The 14,095-nt window shown below is 37.9% G+C and overlaps 1 protein-coding gene across 1 annotated transcript in view; it reads right to left on the reverse strand.

Annotated features, from left to right (window-relative positions):
• The window catches only part of Rxfp2 (relaxin family peptide receptor 2), a 48,057-nt gene extending 34,220 nt beyond the window's left edge, over positions 1-13,837 (reverse strand). The window contains exons 1-6 of the mRNA XM_071611758.1: positions 13,750-13,837; positions 11,489-11,545; positions 8,268-8,414; positions 5,574-5,651; positions 2,028-2,133; positions 730-801 (exon numbers count right to left, since the gene is read on the reverse strand). Coding sequence (XP_071467859.1) covers positions 730-801; positions 2,028-2,133; positions 5,574-5,651; positions 8,268-8,414; positions 11,489-11,545; positions 13,750-13,837 — 548 coding nt within the window. The remainder of the gene's footprint in view (positions 1-729; positions 802-2,027; positions 2,134-5,573; positions 5,652-8,267; positions 8,415-11,488; positions 11,546-13,749) is intronic.
• Between the last annotated feature and the right edge of the window lie 258 nt (positions 13,838-14,095).

Genomic DNA, 14,095 nt, shown 5'->3' on the forward strand with positions numbered 1-14,095 from the left:
CTTTCCCTCTATCCAATGCAACTTTTCAATTAAATTGCTTCGTTGTGAAGAAGATGGTAAGTTATTCATCATCATAAGGTTGCTTAGTGAGTAAGGTATCAAAGAAAACCGTATGCATAATATTAAGAGACCGTTCATGAAAACTGTGGTGGAGATTGATGATTCATCCCTAACCTCCAACAGAGACCACCTCTATATTTCCCAATCCCAGTTATCTTTCTTGGATGATGCTGGAAGCATATTTGCCCTTTCTTTCTCACTGAATTCTATATGCTGACTATGCACCACTACTTATTGATTTTCTCTTTCCTCAGATATGCTAATGTACTGTTTGTACTAGAAATGTGTTTTTGCCCCTATTACCCTGGGGAGGTAGTCTCTGTATCCTGAGTTTTAAGTGATTTGACTGTTGTTATCTATGCTTTCACTACAGTACATGTATTGCCTCTGCATTGTTATTTTCCAAAACTTCTTAAGGAAAAATATGGACCTATGTAATTTCCTATTGAAATATTTATCTCAACTCTAAGTTAACTCTCTGAAAAAGTTTAAAATAAAATCAGTTCAGCCACTTTAAATTATGGAGTGGAAAGATTTCATACTTTTAAATATTTTATTTTCTAATCTTAAATTTACAAACATAAATTAAGTGATAAAGATGATAAACTTCATGTTTCATTTTGTTTTTATAAGGGTTTTTCCATAAATATGCTATTAATAGCTACTTACATCTTTTTAAGTTCTTTGTATTTGGTGAAAACTTTATCTGGAAGACTGTGGATTTTGTTTTTCTTTAGAGACCTAAAATAAAGTAAAGGAGACTTTATTATGGATTTTTATGGCCAACCAGACCCTTTTCTAGAAGCTGCATGACTGGGAAAAGAATATTTGCTGAGGTTCCATGGTACTAAACACACATTTGAACGTGACTATAACTGAAAACTTTTCATTGGAGAATAAAAATTCAGATAGAAAAACAAAGGTACAGTCATGTCAGCTTAGCCATGGGACATATTCCGAAAAGTGTATTGTGAGGTGATTTTGTCACCTGGAACATCAGAAAGTGTGCTTACAAATGAGATGTGTGAAGCCTAAAAGACATACTACTTTACAGTTAATTTTTTTAATAAGTAGAAGGGGTGCATTCTACAATGACAATATAAAGTATAGGATAGCAAATACTTAAACCAGTAGCACAGTCATTTATTATCATTATCAAGTGTTGTACGTGATACATAATTGTATGTGCTATGCTTTCATATGAGTGGCAGCACAGTAGGCTGATTTACACTAGCATTACTACTAGTAGCTGTGCTAAGATATCACAATGACTATGGCATTCCCAGGCAAAGGAATTCTTCCGTTCTATTATGATATTACAGTACCACTGTTAGACATGAGATCCTTCATGCATCGCATGACTGAAGTTTGCAAATATTTTACAAATTTAGCCAGTTAGTAGAATAAACGGGAGAATCTATGGTGATTCAACTTTTTCTTTTACTCTCTGGATAAGTTAATAAAACACAACAACCAAAAGCAAAACAACCAAAGATCCTAACTAACTCAAATATGCTCAAATGATGACGTGATAGCAGAGTTCTGAGGCTCTTGAAAATTTCCAGCAAAAAGCAGAAAAGTTTGCATGATATGATAGAACTAGCTCATTGATCTTTCATTCCATCTTGGATGAATTATAAACATTAACAATGAGATGGCATAAGTGAGTGTGTTTGCTTTTTAACATTTCAGCACAGGCAGATTAGTAGCAATACATAAATTACAAAATACATAAATCAGAAAATAATTAAAATAAGTGCTCCAGGTCTCAGGCATTTGTGAGCTGAATATTACCAGATCTAATTTAATGTACAGTGTTGAAAACATGTCCCTCTTATAGATGAAGCATGCAGAATTCTCTGACGACTGGTTTTAAATGGAATTTCTATTATTTTTTTCTGATATAATTCCACTGGAGGGTTTTCTTGTGACTTTAGGGACAAATATCATCCCGATACTGTACTCACAGTAGTGTCACGTTGGTGGAAATCACAGGCACAGACTGCAGGCCGGCATTTACACATTCCAATTCGGTTTCTTTGCAGTCACAGTGTTGTGGATACTGGTTTAAAACTAGGAGCAAAAAGAGAAAGGTTTTACTTGGGGCAAAAAATGCATTTTTGTATTTATGACTTTGTTAGAATAACAAGCTTTGTCCTCTTTTCATCAAATACATAAAATTCACATCTGTTAAATGGACTTATTTAGTGCATAATAAAAGCAAATAAGCATTCTCTCCTAGTCCATAGAGTATGGACTAGTGTGGTGTTCAACTCAGTTCTAGCTTTCAGTGGTCATATCAGAGGTGTTTAACAGGTGAGTAGAAAGAAGTCACAGACATGTTCAAATAGCATAGAATCATATGGTAAAGCAAGACTATGTTCTTTTCAATGAAATTTATTAGTATGATTGAATAAATCACAATGGAAATGATTGGGTCAGTTGAATCCAACAGCACAAAACAGTTGCTAATAAATTTTTATTGATTAAAATTTATCTCACATTATTTTTCCCCTGTCAGACTTAGACCTGTGAGAAGAATTAGACCCAGATTCTGCCACAGCCACTAATGTGCCCTATTAAAATCAATCCAATCAGATATCCTTTCATTTTGGCTCTTTGGTTTTTCTTATAATTAATTTTTAAAATTTGTTCTTTTTAGATATACATGATAGTAGGTGAATTTTGACAAATTATATATACAAAGATTATAACTTTTTGGTGCATTTGTATGTGAACATAGGAAAGTTATGTGGTTCTTTGTTTTTCATTACCACGAAGTTGAAAGTAGAAACTAGAAGTCGTAGAAGTTGTTTACAAAAAATTAAAGTTGTGTATAGTTGAGAAAACCAAAGATCCATCTATCTGAATAAAGAAAATGTTTTCATAATTTCCTCCGAAGGAACTTACAGAATTATTAAGATAATGGCATACAAAGTAGTATGCCAAAGGAATATTTGGAGGGACAAGGCCGGGTTGGTCCATGGAACAATCACAGTGTGTGTACGTGTGTGCTTGTGTTAGAGTAAGAGACAGAAGGGGAGGAAGGGGAAGAGAATATTTCTGGAATCTTTGCTTTCTTCACTAACCTTATGGATATTGATTTGATGCAGTTAACAAAATGAGATTTGTGAATTTTAAATTTATATTTTTCATTATTTATTAAAATATGTCCTGCTTCTTTTAGATCACTTTTAAGACAAATGTTCTTTGAACAGTGAATTTAATAGCCAGAAAACTTATTATTGAGTACCTACTTAATGCAAAAGATACTTATAGTGTATGAAGTTTAGAAAATATTTTATGTTATCTATAGCAATATGCTAATTAGCTCAACTCTAAAGATAATGTAGGTATGATTAATTCAGTGTTTGTTCACATCAAGAAGATTAAGGTTAAACTTTTAGATTAAAAACCTGTGGTTAGAAACTCTTACTTGATAATAAAAGGATTTTATATGGTCAAGCTGTGTGTTGTCTAAACCAGAAATGTGGGTATAACCCTTCACCTTCCTGCCCTGCAGCCCAGTCTGCTTGCAGGTTCTATGAATTTTCTGAAAGGTCTCTTGCATCTCCTTCTACTTCACCTGTCCTTATGGCATTTTCTGGGCTCAAATTCGTAGTGTTTTCCAGAGCATCGTAATACACATGATAATCAATATCTCCTTTTTCATTCTTTCTGTTTAATCAGCATGATTAACATTTTGGCCCAAATAATTTTTTTGTTGTGGAGGCTGTTGTGGGCACCACAGGATGCTCAGCAGCACCTCTAGCCTCTGCCCACTGGATGTCAACACCACCCACTCTGCTCTAGCTTGGATCATCAGCAATATCAGCCAATACTGTCCAACACAGTTGTCCCAGCTGAGACTTGCTGTTCTCACCCATTCTCTGCAACACTGATGGAGGAATTTTCCTCACATTTATTTCTGACCATGTGTTCTCTCTCTTTACTAAAAAAAAAGAGAGAGAGATATAAAACAAAAACCTAACCCAAACCAACCAAACACAAAGGTCCACAACTTGAGTGACTGCCCATGGGGTATAGCAGTAAGTTCCAAATTGGGATCTATATGAGTCAACCCCTTGTAGCTGAGAAAGAAAATATTAAAATTTTTAGTTACATTTATTCTAATTTTATCCTTTCTAATTTGTATACATTATATGCAATTAAGTATACAATAAGTGAGCTATATATAAACTAGCATTGTATAACATCCAGTCAGTCATCTCTTGATATCTGGGGGAGACTGGTTTCAGGAACCCAATGGATATCCAAATCTGTAGATGCTCAAATTCCTTATATAAGATGTTTCATTATTTGCAATAGAACCTACACACATCCTCTGGTATGCTTTAAACCATCTTTACATTACTTATAATCCCTTATGATACAATGTAAATAATTATTATATTGTAATTTTTAGGGGATAGTGACAAGAAGAAAAATCTGTACAAGTTTAGTACAGACACAATTTTTTTCAGGATATTTTAATTTATAGCTGGTTGAATCCATAATTATAACTATGGATACAGAAGACTGATTGTATACTGTTAGTATAGCATAATGTATATCGAATTACATATACCATATATAATATATGCATATAACATATATATGTTATATATATTATTCTATATGATATATAGAATAATTATATATAATATTATTATGTATATGTTATATATATTATTACTGCTATGATGTGAAGCATGTGTGGGCTGAGACCACATCTTAGTTATCACTGTACTTCAATACCTAAGGGGTTAGAAAGTATTGAGTGCTTAATATCTTTGTTGAAGGAAATAATGAAAGGGAATGAGAACCTTACTGTTTGTCAAAACTATTCAATATTCATATATTCCTGTAATCATACACTAATACATAAAATAAACATGAGTACAGATGGTCATTTTTTTCTATTATTTTAGTCCCATGGACAGAGGGTAGACCAGTTGGTCAGCAAAATACATTAAACTGAAATTAAAATTCAGAAGCAAATTTATTGCACTACAGTAGTCCCCACTTATTCACAAGGAACACAATCCAAGACCTCCAGTGGATGTCTGATACCACAGATATTATGAAACTTTACACACACACACACACACACATATATATATATATATATATATATATATATATATATATATAAATCACTTTTATTCTAAAATATTTACTTATGGTAAAGTTTAATCTGTAAGTTAGGCCAGTGAGAGATGAATAATAATAAAATGAACAATTATAACAACATATCATAATAAAAGTTATGTAAAGGTGGTCTCTCTCCAAAACATTATCATTATTATCTACAGTGCTGGGAGTCCAACCCAGGGCCTTGGGAATGCAGAGCAAGCACTTTACCACTGAGCTACATTCCCAAGCCCTCAAAATACTCATTTTAGACTGCAGTGAAACATAAAGAGGGGGAACTGCTGTACTCATAAAAATACACCCACCACAAGTCATGTTTTTTGAAATGCGGATACTGTCTTTGAACCAATACCACTTACAGCACTCCTGTGTTAATGTCACGTTATTAACATTTCCAAGGACTGTGCCAAATATGGTTGCCCATCCACTAGTGTCACCTGTGAAACGGTGATTAATACGTCAGTTATTCTAGAAATCAGAATCATATTATAAAACAAAAGTATAAAAATTTAATAATGAAATGAAAATTTGTTTAAGCAATAGAATGACCAATATTTTAAATACATAGTAAGAGAGAAAAAGCTAGGCAAGCATCTGTGGGATTTTCCTTTTTTATAATTACAAATATTTCAGATATATTTATCATAAAATGAAGAACACATGTATATAATTATTTTATATAAGTGTCTTGAAGATATCACCCATTTCTAATCCTGATATTTTAAGTGTTTGACCTTAATTTTGAGGACCTCAGAAGAAAATAAAATCTGAATTTTCTTTTTGTCATATATGTATACTGCCCCAGGTTTATGTAGACTCATGCTTGATAGATATGGTAGATTCTGCAAAATTTACATCATCTGAACTTTTAAAATTTTATTTTGTTTTGTTGCTAAGGATTGGACCCAGGGCCTTGGGTATGCTAAGCACATGCTCTATCCCTGGGCTAGCCCTCAACTAAATAACCTTTAGCAAAAAGCAAAACCAAAGTGCTCATTAATAAAGGGTAAATTAATTAAATTAATAAATTAATAAAGTCCTGTTGAAAAAAGTATTTACTCAATTTGCCATGAATAAGCGTCAATCTTCATATGTTCATATGAACTGTTTATTTGCCAAGTATCCTTTTTTAGTGATAAAATCACATTTTTTTTTTACAAAAAGGAGAATTAATTTTGAAGCATCATTACTTGAGCACATGCTATGTAAATGATAAGATCTGCATTATAATGTATGATGCTTAAGTTTACACAAATCAAAAAGCAAATTTAAGTAATTGCCAACAGACTTCCTTGATCCCTGCAATCTTTAATTTAGTTCTGCTTCTGATTAATATCCTCTGTGATTCCACTATGATGCCTTCAATTGTGTTATAAGCACCTTCAGAGGCATTATTTAATTTGACCTCAGAACATTCTCATGAGGGAGATAAATACCATGTCCCTGATTCTCATGCAGCAAACTGGAGATCTCTTTGAGTGACTTGCTCATTGGCATCCAGAGAGCTGCCTCCAAAACTGAGCGCGTGATTAAGTTCCTACTGTGTCCTCTACTATTCTAGGCTCTGAGGACAGCAAAACAAGTGAGACGTGGGCCTCTTCCCAAGGTGTTTATGTCTAGAAAGAGAAACAGGTGAAAAGATAAGACAGGTCACTTCAGTGTTTGTAGAGATAAGCCCAGGGGGCTCTAGCAAGAGAGAGAAACTGCACCCATTCGAGAGTGAGAGAAGCTTCACTGGGGCCAACTTAGTGTGTCCCCTCTCAGGGGAGGGGACTCCTGAATGAGTCTTAGAGGAGAAGTAGGAAGGTGGGAAAAAGGGAAGATGCGTGAGTAACCCGGGCAGGAGGGTGGATGACAGACAGACAGCTGGCACTCCTGGGCTCTGCTGCCCTACTTTGATTGTTGGTTGGGCCTTCTATGGCAGAACACACACAGGATTCCTGCAGATTCAGGAGGTCTGTGTCTACTGTGGGACTAACTAGACATTGCAGACTCCATATCACTTCCCTACACAGAAAAATAAATGTTAATTTGGACAATGTTAAATTGGCAAATATATAGACGTAACATTGGCCTGTATGATCCAATGTGATCTGGCTGCTGTGTGCCTCTTCATCCCCTATGCATATCCTTATCTAGTCTGCTTATACCACCCTGGCTTTTCTATTCCTCAAACCTGTCATTTTATTTTGTTCAACCTCAGGGCCTTTGGACTGGCTATATCCTTTGCCTGGAATTCTATATCCTCCAGAATGTTTTGTGACTTCTTTCTTTTGTTTCATTTAGTTTTCAGTTCAAACGTCACCCTCTTAAAAAGATTTTCTCTGCTTATATCTTTAAAGTGTTCTTCCCTCCAAGTCACTTCCATCTCATTGTGCTGTTTTATTTTCTTCATGGCTCATATCAGTCTGAGTATTTAAGTCATTAATTCAGGTTTATTATCTTCTTAGTTCACACTATCCATGTTCATATTGACCTTGACAAGGTCAAGACGCTTGTCTTCCTTGAGCTAACTGGTCCCAATGATTGGAAAGCCCCGGGCACATTGTCGACACTCAATATAGGTCTGTTCAGTCAATTAATTCTCTAGGTGACTTCATTCACATCTTATGGGTAGTCTCACAGCTGATTCAAATGACCAGCCATAGGAGGTGACAGTCATAGGATTCCTTAAAATTAAAATGAGTACTCAAGTAAATTTTTAAAATGCAGTTTCGATTTTCACAAAATATAACATTTCATAATCCTGTGTATCTCATTCAAGCAAGTTCTCCATATGAAAATACAAGTCGTTACCACAAATTGGGGAGTATTTGCATTAAAAAGAGTTTGCTTAGGGAACACCAAATCATCTCTGCCAGGTCACTGCAGATCACTGTCCAGCTGGCCACAGTTCGGGGGCTCAGCAGGAAGGCACATATGGTGTGGGGGGATCTGGGGGTGGGGGATGGAGGTGGGGGTGTGTAGGGGTGTGTGGTGGCGGGGTGGGGGTGTGTGTGGGGTGTGTGGGGGTGGTGGGGATGGGGGGGTGGACTCGACATGGGACCACTCACCGCAGTTCTCCTCATCTGCGCCGTTGCCACAGTCGTCCACACCGTCACAGTGAAAAGCCCGGGGCAAGCACTTGGTCAGATTCCCACAGGGAAAATACCCTTTTTGGCACAAAGGAGGGATTGTACTGCCTTGAGTCAGTGCGAAGTCTATGTGAAAGGGGGGACAGAAATCTCGTGTAAGAGAACCAAGTGTGACCACGGCCGAGCCCTTTCTGTCCCGTTGACTTTTTAAAAGAAGCTCAAGTTGCCTCTGTCTGCTCTTCTTGGTAGCCGCTGCTGTGGCATCCTTAGTGACACCGGTTTAACTGACGATGACCCACCCGGAGGTAACACACACTATCCCGAGAACGGGAACAAGGTTCATTTTGAATTTTCGCATTTCAGCTGAGTGATTTTAGCCAGAGCCAAAGGTATTGTCTGACTTCTGCTTGAAATCAGGGAGTGGTCCACAGTTGGAAGCAAAAAGGCAAAACCGTGAGTGAGTAGGATTGAACAGATAGATGGAAGGATCTGAGGTGAATTGTGATTAAAAAGTAGACATATGCAAAAGAACTGTTGGAGTATGAGGGAGAAATCCTGCACCCTATTAAAATTATATCTAACACTTATTGAGTTTACTGTGCACCAGGCACATTGCACAGTACTTAACTAAGCACTTTGCTAATCCTTCTTTCAGTCTAAGGGTGGGTGGTGTTATTCTTCATGTTTTAGGATAAGGGAAGTTGAACATTTTGCCTGTCATTCACCTAGAAAGTGACACAGGGAAGGTCTACCTCCTCTTAACCCATTGGGCTCAGAGGATACCAATCAAGTCTGGAAACTTCATTCCAAAAAGCACAAGCCCTCTATGAAGACGACTTAAAAATTATCTTCTATGCAGGGAACCTAAGAACAAGGAGAACTGCACACATTCTAGGTTGAGTAAAAGAGTACAAGAAGGAAATGCGATGAACACTTACACAAGTATTGTATCTATGGAAAGGATGGACAAAACATTTCAGAAATTTAGATGTAGGAGACATTCTTTCAATTGTAAGAGAGTATTTTCCAGAAAATAAAGAGACATGTTCTTTGTAAATGGACTTTATAAAATCATAGAAGTCTGTGTTTTTTTTTTTTTTTTTCTGAGAAAGGTATTCAAGTTGAAATTTAACAGAAGTTGATCTAGGGAGAAGGTGGAGAGGAATGGTCATAGTTCCTGAGGACTCACTGAAGGGAGCCGGACAGATGTTGGCAAAGCGTTCCCAGCCACGCCACTGAAGGCCAGCAGGGTGACCAGGAGTTTCTTCAGGCTGGTTCAGGGAATGAAGCTTTCTTAACATACCAAAGATAGAGAACAGACTTTCATGGAGCATCTACTTTGTATCCTGGGTCTTTCTATTTATTTTATTGCATGTCAATGGCGACTGTGCCTAAGGGTGTGATGACCTCTACGTAACAATGAGAGAAGACAAACTGGGTAACATAAAGGCACTTCTATTCTGGTTCTTGGGGAAAATGCCCTTGTGGGGCTTGGCCCTCTAGCAAATGCTGCCTTGAGGCCAGGCATCTTCTTCCAGACTCCACAGACTCTCCTAATGTAGGGAAAGCTGCTGGCCCTCCTGGTTTGACAAATGATGCATTTGGTAAAGGGCAGGAGCAGGTTTGGGCACTAAAGCTCTATCTGAATAGCAAATGTATGTTAAGCCTTCAGTGACATCATTAGAGAGGATGAGTGGATTATTTGAGCTTTAGTGGTTTAGACCAGATGACCCTGGAGATTCAGCAAGTGCATAAAAACAGAGCCGCTGGCCGTCCTCAGGGGGCACCTGAATGTCATTGTTCAGTCTCTCAAGTATCTGCTGCTGCATCTTCTGGGCCTTCCTGCTAGAGGAGGCTAACCTGCAGCGTGGCCCTAGCATGATCTCCTGCCTCCTACCTTTTGTTTGTATAAAAGCAAAATATTTTCTCTGTGCTTGCTGCAGTTGCAGATGAATGATTTAGTCTCAGCAACCAGGCACAAGGCCAGTCAAGTCGTGACTATTTTAGGAAGAGTTTCTTCGCTGTGTGGCTCTGGAGGTTGGCTTGGTAAACATGTTCACATGGGGGAGGCCAACTGAGCCACAGATCTTAACATCTCTTAATTTTTTGTTTGTAAAAATTTCTATAGAAGGCAGATTTCTAAAACTTAGTCATCTTCTTACACTTGGAATGTGAATAAATGAGATTTGCTATATCTTAGTGTGGTAGCTTTGAAATTTTTTAAGACAGTAACTCACAGTTAGAAATAAATTTTACACACACTAACCCCTCACTCACACATCCATCTACATCTATGTACACACCCAAACACACCCACGTTTCTTTCCCTCCATATACCTCTAGACACCTCTGCATACACCCATCACACCCATACTCCTGCACATTCCACATGCCCCCAATATACTTACACAATGAAAACAGAATTTCTTGAAATATTACTTAACCTTTTACTGTCTGTGATGAACTCTGAAAATAATAATAATAATAATAATAATAATAATAATAATAATAATAATATTTGATACTAGGGATTGAATTCAGCCACATCCCCAACCTTTTTTTATATTTTATTTAGAGACAGAATCTCTATGAGTTACTTGGGGCCTTGCTAAGTTGCTGAGGCTGGCTTTCAACTTGAGATCCTCCTGCCTCAGCCTCCTGAGTCCCTGGGATTATAGGCATGTGCCACCATGCCCAGCTATTATTCTATCTTATTCACTTGAAAAGAGATCACAAGTCACTAAATTGATTCATGATCCATGAATGAAATTCAATCAACTCTTCAAAGCACCAGAGCTGGATTAGGATTCTTCCTGCTACTCATTATGTGATCTCGAGTGAGCTATTTCACTTCTTCAAATCTTTGTTTCCTTAGATTTAAGGAGGGGTTACTGTGAGTCTTTTTTGGGGGGATAGGTCCGGTGGGCCCAGCATCCTCTATAGTACACAAGCATTAAATACGGGGAATGCCTGGCTCAGAGTGAACCCTGGCACACAGGCAATCTCAACTCAAGGTACAAAACCAGGATTTTAAGAAGGAAGCTCTAGCCAGGCATGGTGACCAATACCTGTAATTCCAGTGACTCAGGAGGCTGAGGCAGGAGGATCCCAAGTTTAAAGGCAGCCTCAATAACTTAGCAAGACTCTGTGTCAAAGTAAAAGATAAAAAGTACTGGGGATGTAGCTCAGTGTTAAAGCACCCTTGAGTTCAATCCCCAGTACCAAAACCAAAAACAAAGAAACCAAAAGAAGTAGCTCTGCAACATGAGAGCTTACTGTGCCTTAATGTTTTAAGATTTTGTGTGGCTTCTATCTGTGAAAGAAAAAAACCTAGACTATAACAGAAGCTTCTCCTACTTCTTCATGTTTACTCTATTTCAAAAGTCATATGACATGATTTTTATTTTAAGCCATCTCAAATTCCTTTTCTTTCTTTCTTAATTTTTTTTTTTTTTTGTAGATGGACACAATACTTTTATTTTATTTATTTTTATGTGGTGCTGGGGATTGAACCCAGTGCTTCATGTATGTTAAGCTAGCACTCTACCCCTGAGCCACAACCCCAGCCTCTCAAAGAGGGAGCAGGGCGTGATGGTTGGGAAGGAGGAATGCAAGTTCAAGGCCAGCCTCAGCAACTTATCTAGGCCCTAATCAACTTAGTGAGACTCTTTTTTTTTTAATATTTATTTTTTAGTAGTTAGACACAATATTTATTTTTTAGTAGTTAGACACAATAGCTTTGTTTTATTTATTTATTTATTTTTTAATGTGGTGCTGAGGATCGAACCCAGGGCCTTGCATGTGTTAGACGAGCGCTCTATCGCTGAGCCATAACTCCAGCCCCAGTGATATCCTATTTTAAAATAAAAAATGAAAAGGGTTGGGGATGTGGCTCAGTGGTTGAGCACCCCTGAGTTCAACCCCCGGTACCAAAAAAAAAAAAAAAAAGAAAGAAAGAAAGAAAGTGTTGAAGGAAGGTTGTAAATAATCAATAAGCAGTAAAAATGTCCTTTCAATCTCTTGATAGTAATATTTTCTTAACATTTGGAAGGGAATTTTTAAATGGGAGGCTGAGGCTGTCTGGGTACCACACTGTGAGACTGGGATGTCCTTCCTTCTGGAGTTCATTCTGAAGATTTTGTGAGTCCTTTGAGGGCTGGACCCAAGTACATGCCTTTCCTCAGATGCAGACTCAGCTAGAGGCAGAGGAAGACCAGCAGCCAACTTTCGCGGATAAGAGGATTCAAGATTATTTCCTTTTCCTCAGAATATTAAGTGTCATTTAGTGAGTATGGACAAAGGGAGGGGAAGCGAGAGACAGCCATGCATGGAGAGACCTGCCGATTGTGTTTCTCATAATTCCCCATTTCCCACCCCAGAGTGGCAGTGTCCCAAAGGCATTTCAAGTAAAAATTGTATATGGAAAAAAAATAAATGAATCAGATCTACTTCTTATCCTTTGCCCTCTGCATCCTAAATCTCTATTTTCTATCTAGTGTCCGGTATTATGTGGCACTCAATATTTTTTTTTTTTTAAATAAGTGAACTAATGGGTCATTTGGAAATAAAAAATGTAATTGAAGAAAGAGCCCCTTTCAAAATTTAACCTTCCAAAAGTTGCAGGCTTATGTTTTTATTCTCATGAAAAAATATTGTCTAGTGTTCAATGCACTTCCTTGATCATTCTGATCTGTCATTATCAAATTTAAATGATAATGAAGAGCCCCTGCTGGATTTTGGCACATACTGAAAAACAAAACAAAACAAAAAACTGGCTTGTTATCTGTAGGAGGCATATTCTGCTGTCTATTCCTTCTGCCATCTGTGGAAGTAGAAAGAGACAGTTTTATTGAAATTTGGAGATTATAAAAATGGAGGATGCCTACATCAAAGCAATATTGATAGCTTCCACAGCCATTTCTATGGGATCCCTGCCAAACACACAGCTGAGGGGAGATGGGAGCATGTGAAAGAAAATTGCTCAGTAATAGTCCCTCCTCTCTCTCCAGTCAATATTTTGGACATGTCCATGCAAACGGCTTATAAAACAACTCCATGATAGCCCTTGGAAGCCCAGGGGACTGCAGTTCAAGGGGATTTTTTGCTGTCCACCAACACTTGCCCTGAGTTATTGGGAACCAACAGATGAGAATGGTATTCTAGCTCTCAGTTTAAAGAATCAGTGAAAAGTCAGGTGCATGCCTGTAATCCCAGCCACTCAGCAGGCCGAGGCAGGAGGATCGTGAGTTTAAAACCAGCCTCAGCAATTTCATGAGGCCCTAATCAACTTAGTGAGACTTTGTCTCAAAACAGGGCTCAGTGGTTAAGAGCCCCAGAGTTCAATCCCTGATACCAAAAATAAATAAATAAATATGGAGACAGGCAAGTCCCTCTTTGCTTAGACTGGTTTTCTGCTGATGGTAATCACAGGCAGAGCTGAGGAAAGCCCGTGTCCTCTCACCCTGCAGCTCTGGCTGACACTCTCCCACCAGAGATGATGCTGCTGTGGTTCTGGGAGGAGCACAGAGGATACAGGCCAAGGAGGCCATTTCCCAGAATGCACCACTGCTAGTGGTGCTTCACCCAATTCAGATGACATTGTCACTGAGGAAAGCAAGGGAGCTGGAGAGGAACTGGAGGAGTTGCAGAGGAAGCCTCTGCCGTGAACACTTTGGATAAATGCACTAGATAAATGTTTAACACCTAGACCATGTTAGCTGAGTGCCTACTGTGTGCTAAGCTCTATTACTGAAAGAGACAAAGTCCATTCATTCCTACCTGGAGCTGTGGTGCAGGGATCTCTGAGG

The sequence above is a fragment of the Marmota flaviventris genome, chromosome 4 (genome assembly GCF_047511675.1).
Source record: "Marmota flaviventris isolate mMarFla1 chromosome 4, mMarFla1.hap1, whole genome shotgun sequence".
NCBI classification, from domain to species: domain Eukaryota; kingdom Metazoa; phylum Chordata; class Mammalia; order Rodentia; family Sciuridae; genus Marmota; species Marmota flaviventris.